This window comes from Trichomonas vaginalis, chromosome IV (assembly GCF_026262505.1).
Source record: "Trichomonas vaginalis G3 chromosome IV, whole genome shotgun sequence".
In the NCBI taxonomy this organism is placed as follows: Eukaryota; Parabasalia; order Trichomonadida; family Trichomonadidae; genus Trichomonas; species Trichomonas vaginalis.
In genome coordinates, this window is record NC_067206.1 from 33,863,662 (window position 1) to 33,882,785 (window position 19,124).

The 19,124-nt window shown below is 29.8% G+C and overlaps 7 protein-coding genes and 1 pseudogene across 8 annotated transcripts, besides 1 other annotated feature; 5 read left to right on the forward strand and 3 right to left on the reverse strand.

Annotated features, from left to right (window-relative positions):
• Positions 1-975: 975 nt before the first annotated feature.
• On the forward strand, positions 976-2,184 carry TVAGG3_0217400 (GTPase protein; the record flags this gene model as incomplete). The annotated part of the gene is made up of 1 exon (XM_001318806.2): positions 1,008-1,586. The coding sequence occupies one exon, from the start codon at positions 1,008-1,010 to the stop codon at positions 1,584-1,586; it is 579 nt and encodes a 192-aa protein (XP_001318841.1).
• A 997-nt stretch (positions 2,185-3,181) lies between these two features.
• Positions 3,182-5,217, reverse strand: TVAGG3_0217410 (antigen BSP-related family; the record flags this gene model as incomplete). The annotated part of the gene is made up of 1 exon (XM_001318807.1): positions 3,200-5,179. The coding sequence occupies one exon, from the start codon at positions 5,177-5,179 to the stop codon at positions 3,200-3,202; it is 1,980 nt and encodes a 659-aa protein (XP_001318842.1).
• A 313-nt stretch (positions 5,218-5,530) lies between these two features.
• On the reverse strand, positions 5,531-6,230 carry TVAGG3_0217420 (assembly abnormal protein 6-related family; the record flags this gene model as incomplete). The annotated part of the gene is made up of 1 exon (XM_001318808.2): positions 5,582-6,202. One exon carries the CDS (start codon positions 6,200-6,202, stop codon positions 5,582-5,584), a length of 621 nt encoding a protein of 206 aa, XP_001318843.1.
• Positions 6,231-7,855: 1,625 nt separating this feature from the next.
• Positions 7,856-19,124: part of a mobile genetic element that runs on past the window's edge.
• TVAGG3_0217440 (uncharacterized protein) lies at positions 7,951-9,057 on the forward strand (the record flags this gene model as incomplete). Its single annotated transcript, XM_051226853.1, has 1 exon — positions 7,951-9,057. One exon carries the CDS (start codon positions 7,951-7,953, stop codon positions 9,055-9,057), a length of 1,107 nt encoding a protein of 368 aa, XP_051111839.1.
• TVAGG3_0217450 (uncharacterized protein) lies at positions 9,137-9,983 on the forward strand (the record flags this gene model as incomplete). The annotated part of the gene is made up of 1 exon (XM_051226854.1): positions 9,137-9,983. A coding segment is annotated over one exon (847 nt), but the record flags the coding sequence as incomplete, so codon positions are not given.
• Positions 10,599-11,575, forward strand: TVAGG3_0217460 (DNA/RNA polymerase superfamily; the record flags this gene model as incomplete). The annotated part of the gene is made up of 1 exon (XM_051226855.1): positions 10,599-11,575. A coding segment is annotated over one exon (977 nt), but the record flags the coding sequence as incomplete, so codon positions are not given.
• Positions 12,816-14,027, forward strand: TVAGG3_0217470 (annotated as a pseudogene). Its single transcript has one exon. A coding segment is annotated over exon 1 (1,212 nt).
• TVAGG3_0217480 (phage tail repeat-like family) lies at positions 15,324-16,637 on the reverse strand (the record flags this gene model as incomplete). The annotated part of the gene is made up of 1 exon (XM_051226856.1): positions 15,324-16,637. One exon carries the CDS (start codon positions 16,635-16,637, stop codon positions 15,324-15,326), a length of 1,314 nt encoding a protein of 437 aa, XP_051111842.1.

Genomic DNA, 19,124 nt, shown 5'->3' on the forward strand with positions numbered 1-19,124 from the left:
AGATGTATAAAGCATTCCCATAACTCATTCTGCTTAATTGATCAATTCAAAATTCCAAAAAAAATTCAAAAATTCAAAAATGAAAATCAAAAATCTGATTTTTCTCTTGAAAAAATCAATTACAAAAAAAATTTAGAAAATAAAAGTATTGTATAATTAGCCAAATCGTCAAATTAACACGTTTTTACTCATAAAAAACACCTAATTTTTGATTTTGATATCATATTTGATAAAATGTCATTTAGGAGTTGATATAATGTCATCATTGTTGATGAAAATATTAATACTATAACAAAATTCTTATTTTAAGATAGTAAAATAATAACGTTTTTATTTCAACAACAACAAGTAAATAGATGAATGGATACGTACTGTATTCGCATAAATGTAGTAACTATCATCTAGATTTGAGTTATGAATATTCCAATCAAAATGTATAAATTTGAAATCAGAAATATCCAAAGATTATGTGAGGCACTGTACACTAATTATAGAGGTAATTTTAATTCATAAGTAACTTATATAATAAAACCGATTTTTAATTTCTTATTGCAATAATTTCCTCAAATCTTAGTAACTTTTTCTATATTCAAGTCATTTGAATATGTATCATAAGGTAAGTAAAAAACCAAAATTACGAGGAATTCTGTCGTTGCATTTTGGAGTTGAAAAATTTCGATTTTTAATGTGGGATTTTAGCATGTGTAATCTTGTTCTTATCTCAACGCGAGGGTATAGCTGCAGTATGATTTAAATTAAAGAAGTTGAACTTAAATTGAATAATGCTGGAGAATAACTGACAATGCAACTAATTGTATATTACAAGATAGTTGCCAATTGGAGTAATAAATTATTCTGCATCAATCATTTCTTTCGTTTCTGGCATGGCGAGCAGAAAGAAAGCGATCAGTAACCCTAGGAAAAAAGAAGAGGGGTGTCACTTTTCATGAATGTACCTTTCACAGTGTATAATGGCAAAGGTAAGTGAATTGGATCAAAAGTGACAGATGAATATCACCAATAGAATCCCTGAGTTCAAAATTATTTTTGTCGGTGATGCAAGCGTTGGAAAGACAAGTGTAATCATGAGATATCAACATAATTTGTTTACAAGTGAATTTCAAAGCACTGTTGGCGTTGCATTTGTCACAAAACAGGTCACGACAAGTTTTGGAGCAGCAACACTGAACATATGGGATACAGCTGGCCAAGAGAGATACAAAAGTTTAGTTCCTATGTACTCAAGAAGCGCTACTGCTGCTGTTATCGTGTTTGACGTCAATGATGACCAGAGTTTTAAGTCTCTTCCTCAATGGTTGGAACAGTTGAAGCAAGGACTGCCTGCAAACTGCACTTTATTCCTCGTTGGCAATAAAATCGATTTACAACCAGATTATGAACGAGCTGAAGCAATTGAATTTGCTGAGCAGAACCACTTACGCATATTCTTTGTTTCTGCACTCACAGGAGCTGGTGTACAGGAGTTATTCAACGATATTATCCAAACAATTCCTTCAAAGAAATATAACGCTACAACAGAAACAATTCCAGTCGAAGGTTCAAATAACAGCTCAGGCTGCTGCTAATTTTACTATTACATTACAAATTAATTCCTTATAAGAATTATTTTTTTTGCTTACAATTATTTCTTCGTAAAATGTTTGTCTATCTCTTTCTATTATTAAGTTTGTATTTATTTCGGATTTTCTCATAATAGAAACAAAGTTATATATTGATGGAGACAAAATACAACGAAAAGATCACTTTAAAGATTGAGAGTAAGTTATCTATCCATTACAATGCCCAATTATTACAAAAACATCCATTAAAATGTTGTAAATTGAGAAAGAATTTGGATAATTTTGAGAAAAACCAAAAAATAGAATTGAAAGATAGATAAAATAACAATATTTGCTATTTATGAGTTTTCTAAGTTCATAATACATTCCAATGATAAATTGAAAGCACAATTTTCTTCATTTTTACGACCTTTCATATTTAAAGAAGGAAATAACACAAGGTCTACTGAAACAGGGTAATCTGCCTCACATTTACCTAACGAAAGAAGATGAAGAGTAAAGTTAAACGATGATGAACTAATTTTATCAGAATAGACTGTTGCATTAGAGCTGCTTACAGATAAATCATCTCCAGTGCAGTTTATTATAGTAATAATCCCGCCTTGATATGCACCGAAAGTATTTTCTGCGACATTTTTCAAAAAAATGCATTCAGAGACAGTAACGACTGATAATTCAACGGAGGATATAAGACCTCTATATAAATTATGATTAACACAGGTATTATTTTTGAAGATCGATCTTTTAACAAATGAATCTGGAGTATTCTTATGCATCATGCAAACACAGCTGGCTTCAGTGATATCATTAGAAATGAAACAACAAAAGTTGACAATCACTGGGCTAGATTCAAAATAATAACCCGCGTTGTCATGACACACAGAAAAAGAATTATTCGTCGATTTAAGACATTGCTCCCCATTGCAATGATATATAGCAGACTTCCCTGTTTTGTCATGACCGCATTGATAGAGAGAGCCTAAATTAACGAAATTTTTATTTGTTTTTTCTTGAACAGATGTAAATGAATACTTTCCATTGTTTGGTGTGTAGCATTTAATGGAACAGAATCGATCTTGGACAATTGAACTGTTGCAATTAAAGTAGATACAGCCGCCATCTCCTTTATTTTGGGAAATATTTGTATAAGTACGTATCGAATGTAGTAGTTTAATAGAATTAATACTGCAGTTAATAATGTTGTCGGTAAAATTAATGAAATTCGAAGCGTAAAGAAAGTAATTTTGAGAAATTGCAGGTTTTTCATTGGTTTCAATATGTGTGTATCGTTTAACTGGGAATCCGAAGTACTTTTGCCATATTTCATTAGGAAAGTTAGCTTTCTGGAAGGCTAAATTTTATAAATAAAGAGAGATTTATATTGAAATAAAAGAACATAGCTTAGAGATACGACAAATAAGACAAAAAACTTTATTGAAACGATACGTAAATGATTTTTCAGATGTAATTCAGTGAAATACAGAAGTCTTTTGTCTAATTAAGTGAGACTTACTTATCTTATCACATGAAATCACATAATGAGTTGATAATTTATGTGAAATATTGAGATAAGAACAAAAATATGAAAAAAATTAAAGAGATTCTTGAACAAAACAATATTATATTTTACTAACATTAACAAGGCTATTAGAAGTTGTGTTTGTCATATTCAAAATTGGAGGAGGAAGAACTTTGCAGTTCTTTGGCAATTTGCTCAAATCAAGAGGTTGTGTTCCATTGTAGTACACTGTGTGGAGATTTGGACAATTTCTGAAAACAGATTTACCAATAAATATCACTAATTTTGGTAAATGAACTGATTTCAAGTTTTTACAGTTTCCAAATAGTTCGGAATTGAGAATTGTTATTGTACTGCTACTCATATTAACAAATTCAAGGTCTGTGCAGTTAAACAAGCACTTTGTTCCGATATTATGGAAAAATTCAAAAGATTTGAGTCCTGTATTAGCAAAAGCGAGAGGACCAGTTCCCAAAGTGTATGTGGACATAACAAATCTCGTCAGATTCGAACAAAAAGCGAAAGCGGACTCATCAATATACGAAATCTCTGTTTTTGAGAAATCTACTTCTCTAATTGATGTGCAGTTATAAAATGACCTCTGACCAATTATTTTCAATCGTCTAGATCCATAAACGCATTCAAGATTTATACAATTTTTGAAACATCCGTCTCCCAAAGTGTTCAAATACCTTGGAACCCTGACAAATGACAAGTTGAAGCAATTCTCGAACATATTTTTAGGTAGTTCTAACAATCTCGTGACATTTAATAACATATGAGTCAATTTAGGGCAAAAACTGAGAGCTCCTTCACCAAACTCTGTAATATTTGGTGGTATGTATATTGTCGTCAGTAATGTTCCTGAAAATGCGTAACTTCCGATGTATTTTGTCTTATTTGAGATATTTATACTGATTATATTCTTATTATTGTAAAACAGCTTCGAAGGAAGAGTTAATATTGTTGCATTAATCATATTTACATTTTGTATCTTTGAATTAGTAAATGAATTTGAATCTAAACTTTCTAAGTACTTTAGTGGGCCAATATCCGTAAATTTCGTATTGTATAGTGCATAAGAACCAATTGATCGTATGACTTTAGGGTATTTGAAGGTGATTAACTTAGAACAATTGAAAAACAAACCATTTGTCAAGTTTTCGATCATTGTTTGTCCGAAATCAGCACTAGCGAGTTCCCTGCATTCTCCAAAACTGTATTCGCCAACGCTATGGCATTCTTTCGGAAGGGAAATTGATTTTATTTTCGTGTTGTAGAAGGAATAAGGACCAATCCAATAGCATTTCTTGGGTAAAACAATATGTTCGAGACATGTACAGTTGCAGTAAAGGCCTTCGCTGATGCAATTCGTTGGATGATTCGAAAGATCTGCAGAAGTAATTGATTTGCAGCCACAAAATACATATTTGTGGATAACAGAAATATTCTTTGGTAGATCGAATGATTTTATGCTAGTTCTTGCGAATGCTTTGCTTTTGATGTAATAAATCGAATCTGGGAGGACAATTGTCATCAATTTCGTACAGTTTTCGAATAATGATTCACCAATAACTGTTAAGGATGACTTGGAAAGGTCAACAGCCATGATTTCATGATTATTTGCAAATGAAAAGTCTTCAATCAATGTATAATTGAGGTTTGGAATGTGGGATATGAGAGTTCCTTCGAATGTGGATCTGCCAAACGCAAAAACGGAACTTGGCAAAAATATATTTCTAAGATTTCGACATCCTTTGAAAGCTCTTCTGTCAATCATGGTTAAATTAGTATCAGAAGCGTTGATAACTGTTAATCCGACACAATTCTCGAAGGAAGACCTGCCAATCCACTTTAACGTTGCTGGAAGTGAAATTGAAGTGATTTTTGTATTGGCAAAAGCGAATTCTTTAATCATCTTAAACTTGATAGTTCTGTTTCTGTACTTTAATCCTTCTGGGAGCAAAACGGCACCTGAATATGTGAAATTAATTGCGTTTTGCGCTTTTGATGCTGATCCGAAATATGCAAATCCATCCGTATCAATTCCATACTTGATTTGAACACCTTCAAATGTCATATTTCGTTCAAGTGCTCGGGAAAAAGTCAGAAATGCAAAAATCATATTTAATAAAAAATGTGACAACTAATTTCGCAATTTTCTTAGACTTCTGATAATAAAAACCATATGATATGAGATCTACAAATGAGAAATGAATAGAACTCGCCAAACATCGACTCAGTTACAAAGAAATTCAGGTTATATCCTTATGTTTATCAAACTCTATTATAATTTTTTTGTCAAAGTTTGAATTGACATTGCATAAAACATCACCTATAGTAGGATTTTATAATTTCTAGTCAATTCAGCAGCTTGTGAAAAATCATATATTTTTGATAAAAATCACATTGTTTTAAAACAAGATCTATTGCTAATTAATCAATCAAAAAATTTAAATATTTATTTAATAGATTTGGTCAGTTATTTCATTGAGCGTGAGGCATTGAAATCCTGGCCACGGACAAGCTGCTGGTAAAGCTGCTTATTCTGCTTCTGAACATGTTTGCAAAGTTCATCGTATGATGATTCAAGGGCATCTGCTAAGACTTTCTTATTATCGTAACGGAATTGAGCAACTTCGACAACGTAATCATCATCTGGCTCAAGAACTGTAAAGTTAAGCTCCAAAATCTTAACTGTCTTGAATTGGAGCTTCTGCTTGATTGTTAATGTATTATTATCGAAAAGTGCTGAGAAAACAGTTCTATTTGTTTCAACATTTTGAATCAAAGTCTTAACTTTGTCTGGGAACTGTGCGAAATCGCCTTTAAGCATCTTAGCATAAGTAGTTTTGAAAGCTTCTTCATTGATGGAAATAGTTGCAATGTAAAATATATCTTCTTCCTTGTATAATTCAATACATAACTCCTCTAAAGGAGCATTTCCGCTTGGAGAGTAGAATAAGACTAATTCGAATGTTTGTTCACCATCTGGCGTTGTGCAAGTGATTGTGAACTCCTTGTCGCGGCTATATGGACTTTCTGTTCCGTCTTCTTGCTCACGGAGGAGTGGATGTGAAACTTTATTGATATCAATCGCCATTTTAGTGATTTTTCTTTTTTCTTTTTGTAAAAAATAAAACCGTCAAAAAACTTGATAAAGAATGAACTTAAATTCTCAAGCTAAATTAATGATCTATGATACACTGATCCTGAATATATTTAAGGGTTTCGTTTTGCGAAAAAAACGTACAATACGCAATTTCGCTAAAAAACATTTAGCTAGCAATTTCGACATTTGACTCCACTCAAGACGTCACTTTTTTAATTTTGCGGTATCATATTTTTGGAAAATCTTTATGAATATTATATAAAAAGTCTCTTTAATATCTATATTTCATATTTTTATCGATTTTTAAAGTTTTTGCGAAAAGTATTCAATTATTTTTGCTATTTGGTCGGGTAAATGTCAGATTTGCGACATTTTCTGATATGATATTCAGATTCTACGTTGATAATAATGCTTATAGAACCCTCTTGCTATTGTGTCAAAATTGCGAAACCGATAGCAAAAATATCTCGCACTATCAAAATTGAGATATTGAGTGAATTATGCATTATAGAGATTAAAAATCTGATTTGTGAAAACATCTCATCAGTTTCTAGCTAATTCAAAAATCTTTACTATCTTATTCGATTAAAATGAAAAGGGAATAGTTTCATTATGCTTTAAATGACAGTCTTATAATATAATCATAGTTTTCGCTCAATATGCAGCATTTTTTTTTCGAAATCTATGGTCATTATCCTAAATACTGATTGCTTTGCATTCATATCTCTTACATTTTCTATACCCACATCACTATTCATTGCTATTCCTATCTTTTTCATTTTTGTTTGTTTCTCATAATTTCTCAAAAAACATGATAACTTGATATTTGTAAATATCATACTTTATAACGTAAATAAGAACTTGACCTATTAAGAAAAGCAGTAATGAAAAGAAAATCTGAAATTCATAAAAATTACAAGTTTCTGATGACAATTAGCTTAATTAAACCAGGTACAAGATTATATAATTGTATTTTCTATCCAATTATCCATATAATATCTTATCCAGAAAAAATAACTTGATCAATACCAAATGATTTTTTAACTAGTAAATAAAGTATTTTCTTTACACACACATTGTATATCATAGGTTTTTTTTTTGGTTTCGCAAAACATCCAAAAACAAATATGCTATAAAAGTGACAATTTTAGCAAAACGAAACCCTTAATATATTATTATTTCAATCTAAAAAGGTTATTTTTAATTTGAATATTTTTGAATTAAATGGTAGTGAACGCATGACAACGATATATAAATAGAGTCTGGGCATATAAACAAAATTATGAACTGTACATTAGATTAATCTCTTTTGATATATGTCTAATCTCCCTTCATCCATTAATTTTAATTCAATATGATAAAACTCATAGAATTATAATAATACTTAGATTATCCTTCTCATTCCAATAGATTTCAATATAGTATTTTTATTATTCAATGTAACATTTGATTTCATATCAGTAGTATATATTGCGGGTTTTGTGACTTTTTTTGTAAACGTAAGAATTCATACAATATTGAGCGATTTTGTAAGTAATTTTCATACAATTGATAAAATAAATGTATGATTCTTACGCTTTTTATTCTTACGTTTTTGAATAAATCATGATTTAAAATCGTAAGAAATTTTCACAAACCCTTTACATAATGAAATAAAAAATAAAAAAAATTTAAAAAATAAACTTTAAAAATTCATGTCTTACATTTTTTGAATAATTTATTTTTTTATTTAATGATAAATGAGCGTCACAACTAACAATGTTAAGAAATTGGGATTCACAAATGAGGAAATAAAGGATATATTAGAGGAGGCGGGTTATGAAGTTAATAAATATTATTTAAGAAATTGTCAAAAATTTGCCGAGTTATTAAATGATTTAGATTATGATGGAAAAATGAATAAAGATGATGTTATAAATTTTTTATATCCTACATCTGAAGAAGAAAAACCTAAAGAACCTGATGTTTTCCCTGAATATTATGAAGAACGGATTAAAGATGATGAATATGATGAAATTGAAAGACTGGAAAAAATAAGAGATGAAATAGATGAAAAAATTAAGGAATTAAGAGAAGTTGAAAAATATAATGAGAATGAAGTAGAGGGTTTAATGAATATCCCAGCTTCAGAATCAGAAGTACAGAAATCTCATGAAGAAAGATATAAAAATTACTTTTTGGAATCTACTAAAAATTTATTAGATGGTGATATTGACGAAACACTTTCAGAAGAAGGTACTAAATTTATTCGTAAACATAAGCTTCAGTTTATTGACGATGGAGATTATCCATGTATATTACTTTCACCTCCTCTTGATTCTGAAAAATTCAAAAAAGCATTGAAAAATGTAACATATGCAACAAATACGATTAAGAAAGAAGACCATGATATTTACACAAATTATTATTTAAATAAATGCACGGGTGTTGATAAAGTTTTTGAATTATTAGATAAAATATCAAAAGAAACAATTGGTACATATAAAATTTTATGCGATTGTGGTTTCATTATTGAAGATACCAATAATGTTTTATATGAAAGAACAGCACCGAAGGAAGACGAAGTGGAAAGGTCTATACCATTCGTTATTAAGAACATAAAAGATATGAAAACTTATAAACATTATATTTATTCATTTATTTCAGAAAAAATGGAAGCAACCCATAAAACATCATCTCATCATTTTATAGCTATTCATACATTCCTTTTCAAAGTTGTGAAATTAAATAAGACAGGAATTAGATTTAATGTATCAGGGTACGCATTCTTGAGTAAATTAAAATGTATTCATCACATCGCAGATGATAAAAATTTATGTGTTCTTAATTCATTTTATGGACTTTAGCCCTGGACTCTCTGAGTCTCGGACTTTAAAAAAAATAAACTTTATTTTTATTTATTTTTTAATTTTTATTCTTACATAAATGAACAAAAACGGAACAGCTAAAATGAATGATAATCAAATTAGAGCAGAAGGTAGAAGGTTATTTAAACGCTTCTATAACATTCCTGATGGTGTTAATCCTAAAACTCGTAGAAGCTATTTAAATGAAGCAATAGATGCATATGAAGGGTTTGACATTTCATCAGAAAGTGAGAGGTTAGCAAGAATGTTAAACGTTAATATTGATTTTTATTATTGTGACCCTCAACCAGAAGACGTAGACATTAACAAGGTAGACTTTCCATTAGTGGAATCAATAATGATAGATCCAGAATTTGAAACAGTAAATATTTTATTAACACAGAGTCCATGTGGAAAACTTCACGCTGACAGAATAACAGACGTTGAAGCACTCACAGGATATAAAGTTTGCCCCTTTTGCAAAGAAGAAGTTTATTCTATCCGTGATGACCCAGAAAGGAAAAACCAAAGAAGATTTTTAAAGCATTGTGAGAAATGTAAAGAAAATAATGGAAGATTAATTCAAGACGTTCAATTGCAAAAGACACAGCAACCATATGCACCACATATCACGAAACAGAAGATATATCAATGGCTATTAGCTCACAATTTGCAGGAATATTATAAACCAACAAGATATTATATTACTTTTGACTTTGAAACATTAGAGACTAAAGAAGAACTTCAACTTTCCGAATGTGCAACTTTGAACGCTTACTTAAAACCATTCATGGTATCATCAATGGTTAAATTAAAGCCGCAAAGCGGCGAGGTCGTAGACCGTGATAAAACATTTACGAGGAATTTTTGCTTAACTTCAAGTGATTCTTTTATTTCTGATTGGATTGAATTTTTATTTTCAACCTGTTCATTAGTTGCTAAATCAAATATTGAACAATATGAAGAATTAATGAAGTTGCAAACATTAAATGAGAAACAAAAGGAAGCATTTAAAGAACTTCTAGATGAGGAATTCAATAAAGTGAATATCATAGGTTTTAATTCGGGAAAGTTTGATTTAAATTTAATTCTTCGTGATTTAAACACTGCAAAATGGAAAATAAAATCAATGCTGGGTTCATCTTCTCAATTTAAGCAAATCATTGTAAAGAAAACAAACGTTCCATATGAATTGAGATTTATTGACATCAGAAATTATATAGCGGGTGGGACATTAGACCAATTCACTCAAGATTTCGGAAACAATAAATCACGTGTTAAATCCTTTTTCCCTTATCAATTCATCATGGGAAAATTACGAAGAAGAATTATATAAAGAGGAACCATTCACTCAAGATTCATTTTATTCAGCATTAACTCAAGAAACTATATCAGATAGTGATTATCAAATATATCTCAATGATGCTAAAAATTTTAAGAATAGATTAGAATATTTTATTCATTATTGCAATAAAGATGTTGAAATTATGATTGACCCAATTGATAAAATTATCGAAGAAACATTTGTTTATAAAATTGACATGCTTCATAATCTTTCTTTATCATCGAATGCATCAATGATTCGTTACGCTTTAGCATATAAAGACTTTAATCCTAATGAAAAATATCCTGAGGAAGAGATAGAATCAAGTTTTGAATTAACGAAAAAGTATTGGAAATATAAAATTGAAGCATATAAGAAACAAGATGAAAAAGCAGAAAGAGATACTAAAAATAATGTTTCAATGGATGACTATCAATACTATCACGATTTAATCCTTTCATCTAAATGCAAAATGTGTGGTAAAGCGTTTACATATGCAAATAAACCAACATTGGATAGAATCGATAATGAAAAACCACATACCAAAGAAAATTGTCAGTTAATGTGTTGTTATTGCAATGTCGTAAAATCAAATAAAGATGAGGATGTTCAACGTTTAAGAATCAATTTAAGAAATTATGCATTAAAAAATAATTTACCAATGACTTTAGATTCAGTTGAAGCTTATCACATTCTCCGTAATGGAATTACTGGTGGTCTATCAAATGTTCAACATCGTGTTAATCTTAAAGGAATCACGCACATTAATAAACTTGCATATAGTCCAGAAACTAAAACTGTATCAAATGAGGACACCACCAACATCATGACTCATTTCGTTGGAGTTGATTTTAATTCATTATATCCTTCATCATTTTCATCTAATCCTCATGATTTCATTCAATATACTAACCATAAAATGTATATGCCGGGAAGATTGAATGGTGTTATCATTTGTGATACAGCAACAAAGAAAGCAAAAGCATTGGGAATAATTAGAAAGAAAAATACTTTATTCGTGGCTGAAGTAAAGGGTCACATTGATGAAAAATACATTAATGATTACATAAACTTTTTACCGATAATAAGAAACTTAGATATTATCACAAATGAAAAAACAATTGGCAGTTTTATGTATAATTACATGAAATCAAACAATCTACCAGTTGACCAGAAACAGAGAAAATTAACTCAGTTAGCATCAACACACAACCAATATCAACCATTTTCTTCTTATTATCTTTGGTATCTAATAGACAGATTTCATTTTATCATTGATGACATTCAATCAATTTTAACATTTACTAAAAACACTTGTTTTAATGAATTTGCGAACGAATTTATGAACGAAAGACAAAAGGCGGAATTAGAAGGAAATAAAGGAAAAAGTTTATTTTGCAAGATTTCACTTAATGGATCATATGGTTACGATGCAATGAATACACAAAATTACGCAAAGACTAAAATAATGAATGCACAGAAGGCACGCGTTGCATGTATGTCAAATAAGTTTAAAAACATAAGAGAAATAGGTGAAGATACGTATCAAGTGATGCTTAAAGATAGATTTTATAGATGTGATACATGTTTACAAGAGGCATTCTTCACTTTAGATAATGCTAAATACTGGTATTTGGTTTTCATTTATGATTTTATGTATAAATGCATGGATGTTAATCGTTTTCATTTCATTGAAGGTGATACTGATTCATCTTATTGGGCAATCGCTGGCGACCCAAATCTTCCTAACACTCAAGCATTTCAAGCAATTGTTACTGATAAACAATTTTATGATAAAAACATTTACAAATTCGCACCTTTTGATTTCTTCTGTTTTGATGAGAAATTTAAACCTAAATTAAAGAATAAAGCTGAAGAAAAAGCACATGAGAAGAAGTTATTGGGTTTAGCAATTGAGAAACAAGGTGATAACATGGTTGCTTTATGCCCTAAGTGTTATACTTCATTCAACGGTTCAATTGATGGCGGTGATTTTAAAAAGATTGCACAAAAAATGAAAGGTGTTAGTTTACGACAAAATAAACAATTAACACCTAAAAATTATTTGGATATAATAAATGATAAAGTGATATTTGATGGTCAGAATATTAATTTACAACTTAAAAACGGGTCAATGACTCGCTTAACAATTGGTAAGACTGCATTAACAGGAGCACACACTAAGGCTGTATGTTGTGAAAATGGATGTTGTATGCCATTTATTTAATACAATTTATTTTTTATTTTTAATGAAATACCACAGAAGAGACAAAGAGGTGGGCACCCTTAAAACATTTATTTTATTTTTATATAAATGGATAACACAGATTTAAAAATTTTAATTGATGATTTTGTATTTAATCAAAATTTTCTTGATTATTATGATTTAAAAGCATATCTCCAAAAATATAATAAAAATATAACGGGTGATGATATGGATTATTATTATTCGTATTATAAAAATGAAATTTTGAAATATCATGATAAAATAATTTCTAAAATTAAAGACAAAATTAAAAATAATGAATATACAAAGGGAAAAACTAAATCACAGCTTAAACAGTTGAAAGATTTCAAAAATAAAGTATTAACAGAAGAAGATATTGATGAATTATATAAATTATATAATCCCGAGCCGCAAAAGCCAAAGGAACAAAAACAAATGGTACAAAACGCCCAGGTCCTTCAGACCATAAATGATGCACAAGCTTTAATTTATGATTCATTAGTTAAACCATATTCAGCCCGACTTTTAAATGAAGATCAACTTTTGGAATTCATCCTTCAACATAAACTCGAAGCGGGAAAGTATATCAAACCTTTATATACAGCATATTTAAAACAAATGAATAGAATACATCCAGAATTAATGAAAGGAGGAATGAAATCCAAAACTTTATCATCCAAAATCAAAGCAGATAAAATTAAACCACTTACAACACCAAAACCTCCAACGACAGTAGTACCTCCTCCTTCAGTTAATCCTTCATCATTCACTTTATTATATCCATTTCAAACATTAAAGAAGCAAAAAGATTTTAAAAAGGATTTCAAGATATTAAATAAACCAATTGACCCAAAAATTCAACCATTAAAGGAAAAATTTAGTCGCCCTTCATTTGCTCCATATCCATATTCATACGAAATCGATCATCTGGAATATTCAAAAGGAAACGTTACTTATTTATTTGCCATTAACATTAACACTAGATATTTATATTGCATTCCGGTGAAAGGGAAAACAGAACAGGAAACAAGAAGAGCTATACAATACTTACTAGATCATGAAAGAGTAGATAATATAAGGGGTGATGGTGATAAAGGATTTCAGGCAGCTATGGCTCATTATTTCCCACAAATTAATTTTTACTTTTCATCCTCTCCATATACGTTTCATAATAAAATAGTTGATGCGGTAATGAGAACTCTTAGAGATGCGTTAGGGTTAACGGTCAGATATACTGGGATGGAAATCATGACTCCATCATACAGCAGTTAGTATATTATTACAATAATACATGGCATAGAACTATAAACATGAAACCAGTGGAAATGAAAAATGATATTTCAAAAGAATGGGAATATATTAGAAAGCAAATGGAAAGGTTAAATGATGTTAAACGTGAACAAATTAATTCAGGGCTCATGAATTTTAAACAAGGGAATAAAGTTTTAATTCATCTCGATTATGGAAAAACTGATAAATCAATGACAAAAAGAAGACGAAGATTTGACACAATAGCTGAATTTGTTAGATATATTAACGGCAATGCATTAGTTGAAGTTGACAATAAATTAATAGAAATTCCGATTTATTTTATTACTCCATTATATTTAAATAATATTTAATTTTTTTATTTCGTAAGAAAATGAGTGACAACAAAGCAGTCAAGAGTCCAGACAATGAATATAAAAAGAAACTAAACAGAATTAAATCAAAAATATGCTATTACAAAAAGAAGTCGCAATGCGGTGGGGTTGAAAACGATAAAGAAATAATCGAAAAATTAGAAACTTATCGTTCAATCCTTAAACTGAGTGAAGCAAAAATAAAAGAATTTAATAGAATAAATAAATTGATTGGAAGAGATGAATTTAATAAAGATGAATTTTTAAACTCAATCCAAATTTAATTTTTATTCCTCTTCGACAACGTCTCTCTTTCCATCATTACTGCATAACCACATTTTCTCAATTTTAGTGGTTTGTTATTTTTAACATGTTCTTGCATCATTTTTATCATTTCCTCCCTTGTTATGATTCGTGGTAAATTTTGAGCTTGTGGGGTATTCATTTATGATAAAAATAAAAATTTGTTATCACTTATTTTATCGTTAATGTTTTTAGGTTATTCAATAATTAATTATTTTTGAATAACTGGGAAATAAATTTACGTCAAATATGCAATTTATAAAATCTTATGTCGACAGGCTACGTAGCACAGTGGTCTAAGGTGGTGTTATGGAGGGGTCAAGGTCTGTGGTTCGAACCGCGACGGCGCCGTATTTTCTTATTTTCTTTGTTTGTCTTGTTTGTCGTGAATAAAAAGTGTCATAAAAGTGCTCTATCTTCCACGGGAATAAATAAAAAATTTACTTTATTTCTTCTTTATTTCTTCTTTATTTCTTTGTTCCCGTGGAAGAAGGGTTTTGCTGTTTTTTCTCAACCGAAATCAATGATTTTTTCATTTTTGGAATCCTTAGCGAATGAGGAATCTTTTCTCTCGTGGAAGCTTTGAACAAAAATATAATTTAGGTGAAGAGGTGAGATCTCACCTGTTTTTTCACCTAATTTTTCACCCCAGTTTTTTCACAAGCGTTTCACATGAATTGTACGATGTATATTTGAAATCCTAAACAATTTCGTAGCTTCTATTTCTTCTGTCAGTATGTCAAAACATTTACGTTCATTCGGTAAGCCCAGACCTTTGGGTCAAGCACATTCATTGAACTCTATACCATGTGAATACAGTCATAAATGGCGGCATGTAATCTTTACTTTGTCCCGTTGTTTGTGTATATCCTGAAACGCGATGTGTATGGTTTCCTCCTCCCTCAGTGTTACTCCAGTAACAATCTATAGCAAACTTAACGTTGTCTTTAACATCATATCCTTTACCTTTTATCATTGCTGACCAATCCCAATATCTATGCTTATGCCAACCCGCTTGAGATGTACTTAAATCTATGTAGTGACTATGTGCAGGTAAATTTTCACCTGAAATCGTTTTACTTCCTCTTGTTTCCTTTGAAGAGTTTGCACAATACAAAAACCTGTCAACTATTTGTTCCCACGTACCGAAACCCAGAACTGTTGCTGGATTTGTTGAGTTCATTGACGTATAAATAGAGCCTATAGGATATAATGTTTGAAGAATTTCTGTCTTTAATGTTTGAAGCTCTTTTTTGTCTGCTTTCTTGTCATATAAATCTTGAGCAGTGAATTTAATATTATGTTCATCCTTCATGACATAAACATCTTTACATCTAATGTTTCTCATCGTCGTTATGTCGTCATCCGATGTTAAACCTTGTGGAAAGTTAGGAGGTTTACAATATAATACATCCCCACCAGTTTCTTCAACCGTTCCTTCAATACTTTCTATAGCAATAGTTGTAAAACTTGTATGTGTATGGTTCTTATCTGCCTTCTTCATTAACTCATTGTTAACATAAGTTTTATCTGCTTTAAGGTCTAAACATCCTGAAACCCATCCTGTATCGGCTTTAGTTTTTAAAATCTTTGATGTCCATTCATGATACCATTCAACCCTTTCTATAATTTCATTATCTTTTTCATTAACATATTCCTTATCTGCCTTCTTCATTAACTCACTAGCCACAAGTCCCTTATCTGCTTTCTTCTCTAACTCACTAACCACATATTCCTTATCTGCCTTCTTCATTATGTCATTTAGGAAACCTTTTATGAATTCCTCATTTAAATTAAATCTTCCAATCTTCAAAACTTTAGGAAATGCATTTAATGCGTAATATCTCTGTTCTTCTGGTGGAATTGATGTTATATCATCCGTTATTCCTTTAATTTTTGAATTCATAAATAAAATTTCTTTTATATTTGATATCACTGCACCACCTTTGCAAACGAATTCGAAATGGTCATTTTTCAATACTATCTCCAAATCTCCATATTTCAACATTTGCGTTTGTTCTGCCGTCTTTGAATTATATGCATATATGGCGTATGTAATGGTCTGTGCCTTAAGTTGCTGTGGTTGCTGTTGTTGTTTAATCATTTATTATGATTTAAAAATAAATATTTAATCTGTTATCTCATCACCTATTTTTTCTATTTGAAATTGCCATAATATTTCATTCATGAATTCTAAATCACAATCAAATAGGTCGGTTACTCTAAATTTAATATTTGATAAATCTTTTGAATGAAGAATAAATGAATTCCCAGATAATTGAAACGGATATGATAAAGAAAATATGTTTAAGTTGATGGATAAAATGTTTTGTATTGATGGGTAAGAGTTAGGGTCTAATGTTTGATGTGAAAATCTCATTGGGGTATTAACTTTATCACATTTGATTAAAATGAAATTGGAACCGGTGTCAGAATACAAAACATCCCCAACATCTTTTTCAAAATTTAATATCCCCAACAATGAACGAAGATGAGGAGTACAAAATTTAATTTTCAGCGGAAATTTAATAAGGTTATTTATTTCATCAAGTTCAAAAAGTTTATCAGGTTTTGATTTAAAATTTTCTTCTACCATATGATAAATGATTCATTTAAATAACTTAAAATCATGTTAATATCCCATTTCGTTATCACATTATTTATATACATATCATACGTTTTTTCAAGGTCATCTTTAATAAATGATATATAATCTGAAGGGTCTAAAAGAATGGGATTAAATTTACCACTCACAGAAACGAGAGTAACATTATAAATTCCGCTAACTGTTAAATTTAATTCACAGTTATTATTCGAAATAATATTGATAATTGACATTTTTTATTACGATTAAAAATATGGTAAAGCGTTATTTTCCAGTGATAAATAAAACTAGAATAAGATTACCTCAAGAATTCATAAATTCAACGAATAAGAAATTCATTCATGTTATAAATTTTAGTGTTTTCAGAAAATATGAGTCAATGTCATATTCATCATCGGGTTATATTTCACTTCATTCAAATTTAGTTCAATCAAACCCATATAATGACCATTTCATAAGATTTTCAGATGGTATTAAAAATGTAATTGATAGATTAAAATATGAACAGATTGACAATATCGAATTTTTGGAATTTTGGTTTAAATATCCTGATGGAAAAAAGATTGAAGTTAAAGATAAAGCTGATACTATAACAAAAACAATTACAATGACCGATCCAGATAGTGGGAACAAAAAGAAATAAAACAAACGATAGAAACTGGTGAAAGGTCAATTATTATTGATTATGATTCAAAGGATTATTATTCAATAATGTTAATGCTTGAATATTAAATGGCCTTAACAAAGAATTTTTCAAGTGATATTTTATATTCATCAACTATTTTATTATAAATATCATTATAAGTTAAATGAAGTTCAGTTGTTGTTCCGTTCTTTGATATCTTAATTGTGCTAATATCCTTTATAGGATTTATTTTTGCAACTGTTCCGCAGCATGAAACCTCATCATCTATGAAAAATTGAATCTTCACGTCTGAATCCTGAACATCACAAAGAATGGCGATAATGTGAATTAATGATTCATAAGGTAAAATAATTAAACCGGATTGATCAATTAAATTTATTATTGAATCATAATTATTAATTATTATATCACGGTAAATTTTCATTAATTCAGAATTAATGTCTATTTTATATGGCGCATTGCGACTGTAATCGTAGATTCCTGGGTTCTCGATGTTTGATGAAAGAGGTGGGGGGTATGTTGGATATGTGGGAATTTCAACGGGTTCTTTACCGGGTTCAGATAAAATGATTGGGTCTCCATTCTCATGGTTTTCTTCATTCTCTTCATTCTTTGGTAAGTCACGAGTTAATAAATTTGGTTGAGTTGCTGACTTTGTTAATTCAGGGCTAACATTAACTTTAACATTTTGAATAATTCGTGATTTATCATCATTTACGTTATAACCAACCGTAATCTCTGCTTTTGCGTTAGTGTTCTTTTGACTTGTGAAACGTCTTCTCATTTATAATTGAATAAAAAAAGAAAAATATATTTAAAGTTTTATTTAGTTGTTACGGTAATATCCCAAGGTTCATCATTGTTTGCTTATACTTTCTTTGTAACTGCACCAATTATGTTATTGATAATGCTTTGAGTTTCTTCCAGTCTTATTTTATCATTTACAATATCTTTAATCATTTCATTACATGCATTCTTAAAACCATCTGATTTTTCCAATTTACGTCTATCACTTTCTTTAATTAAATCAAAGTTATAACCTTGTTGAGAATAAAGTGGTTTCTTTATCAATTCCTTGAACGCTTCTGAAAGTGAAGATGAAGAAATTCTTGCCACTTGAATTGGTTTAAATTCTGCTTTCATTGCTTCTTTCTGTTCATTGAACACTGGATCGAATAAAGCAACTTTAAAGAATTTCTTAGCTGGAATTTCAGGTCTCAAATTTGTATATTGACCATCAAACTGATTAACATATCGTGGTAATCCATCCGGTCCTTCTTCAATAGCATTTAATTCTTCATTGAAATAAGAATATGGATTATAACGGTATGAATTAATTG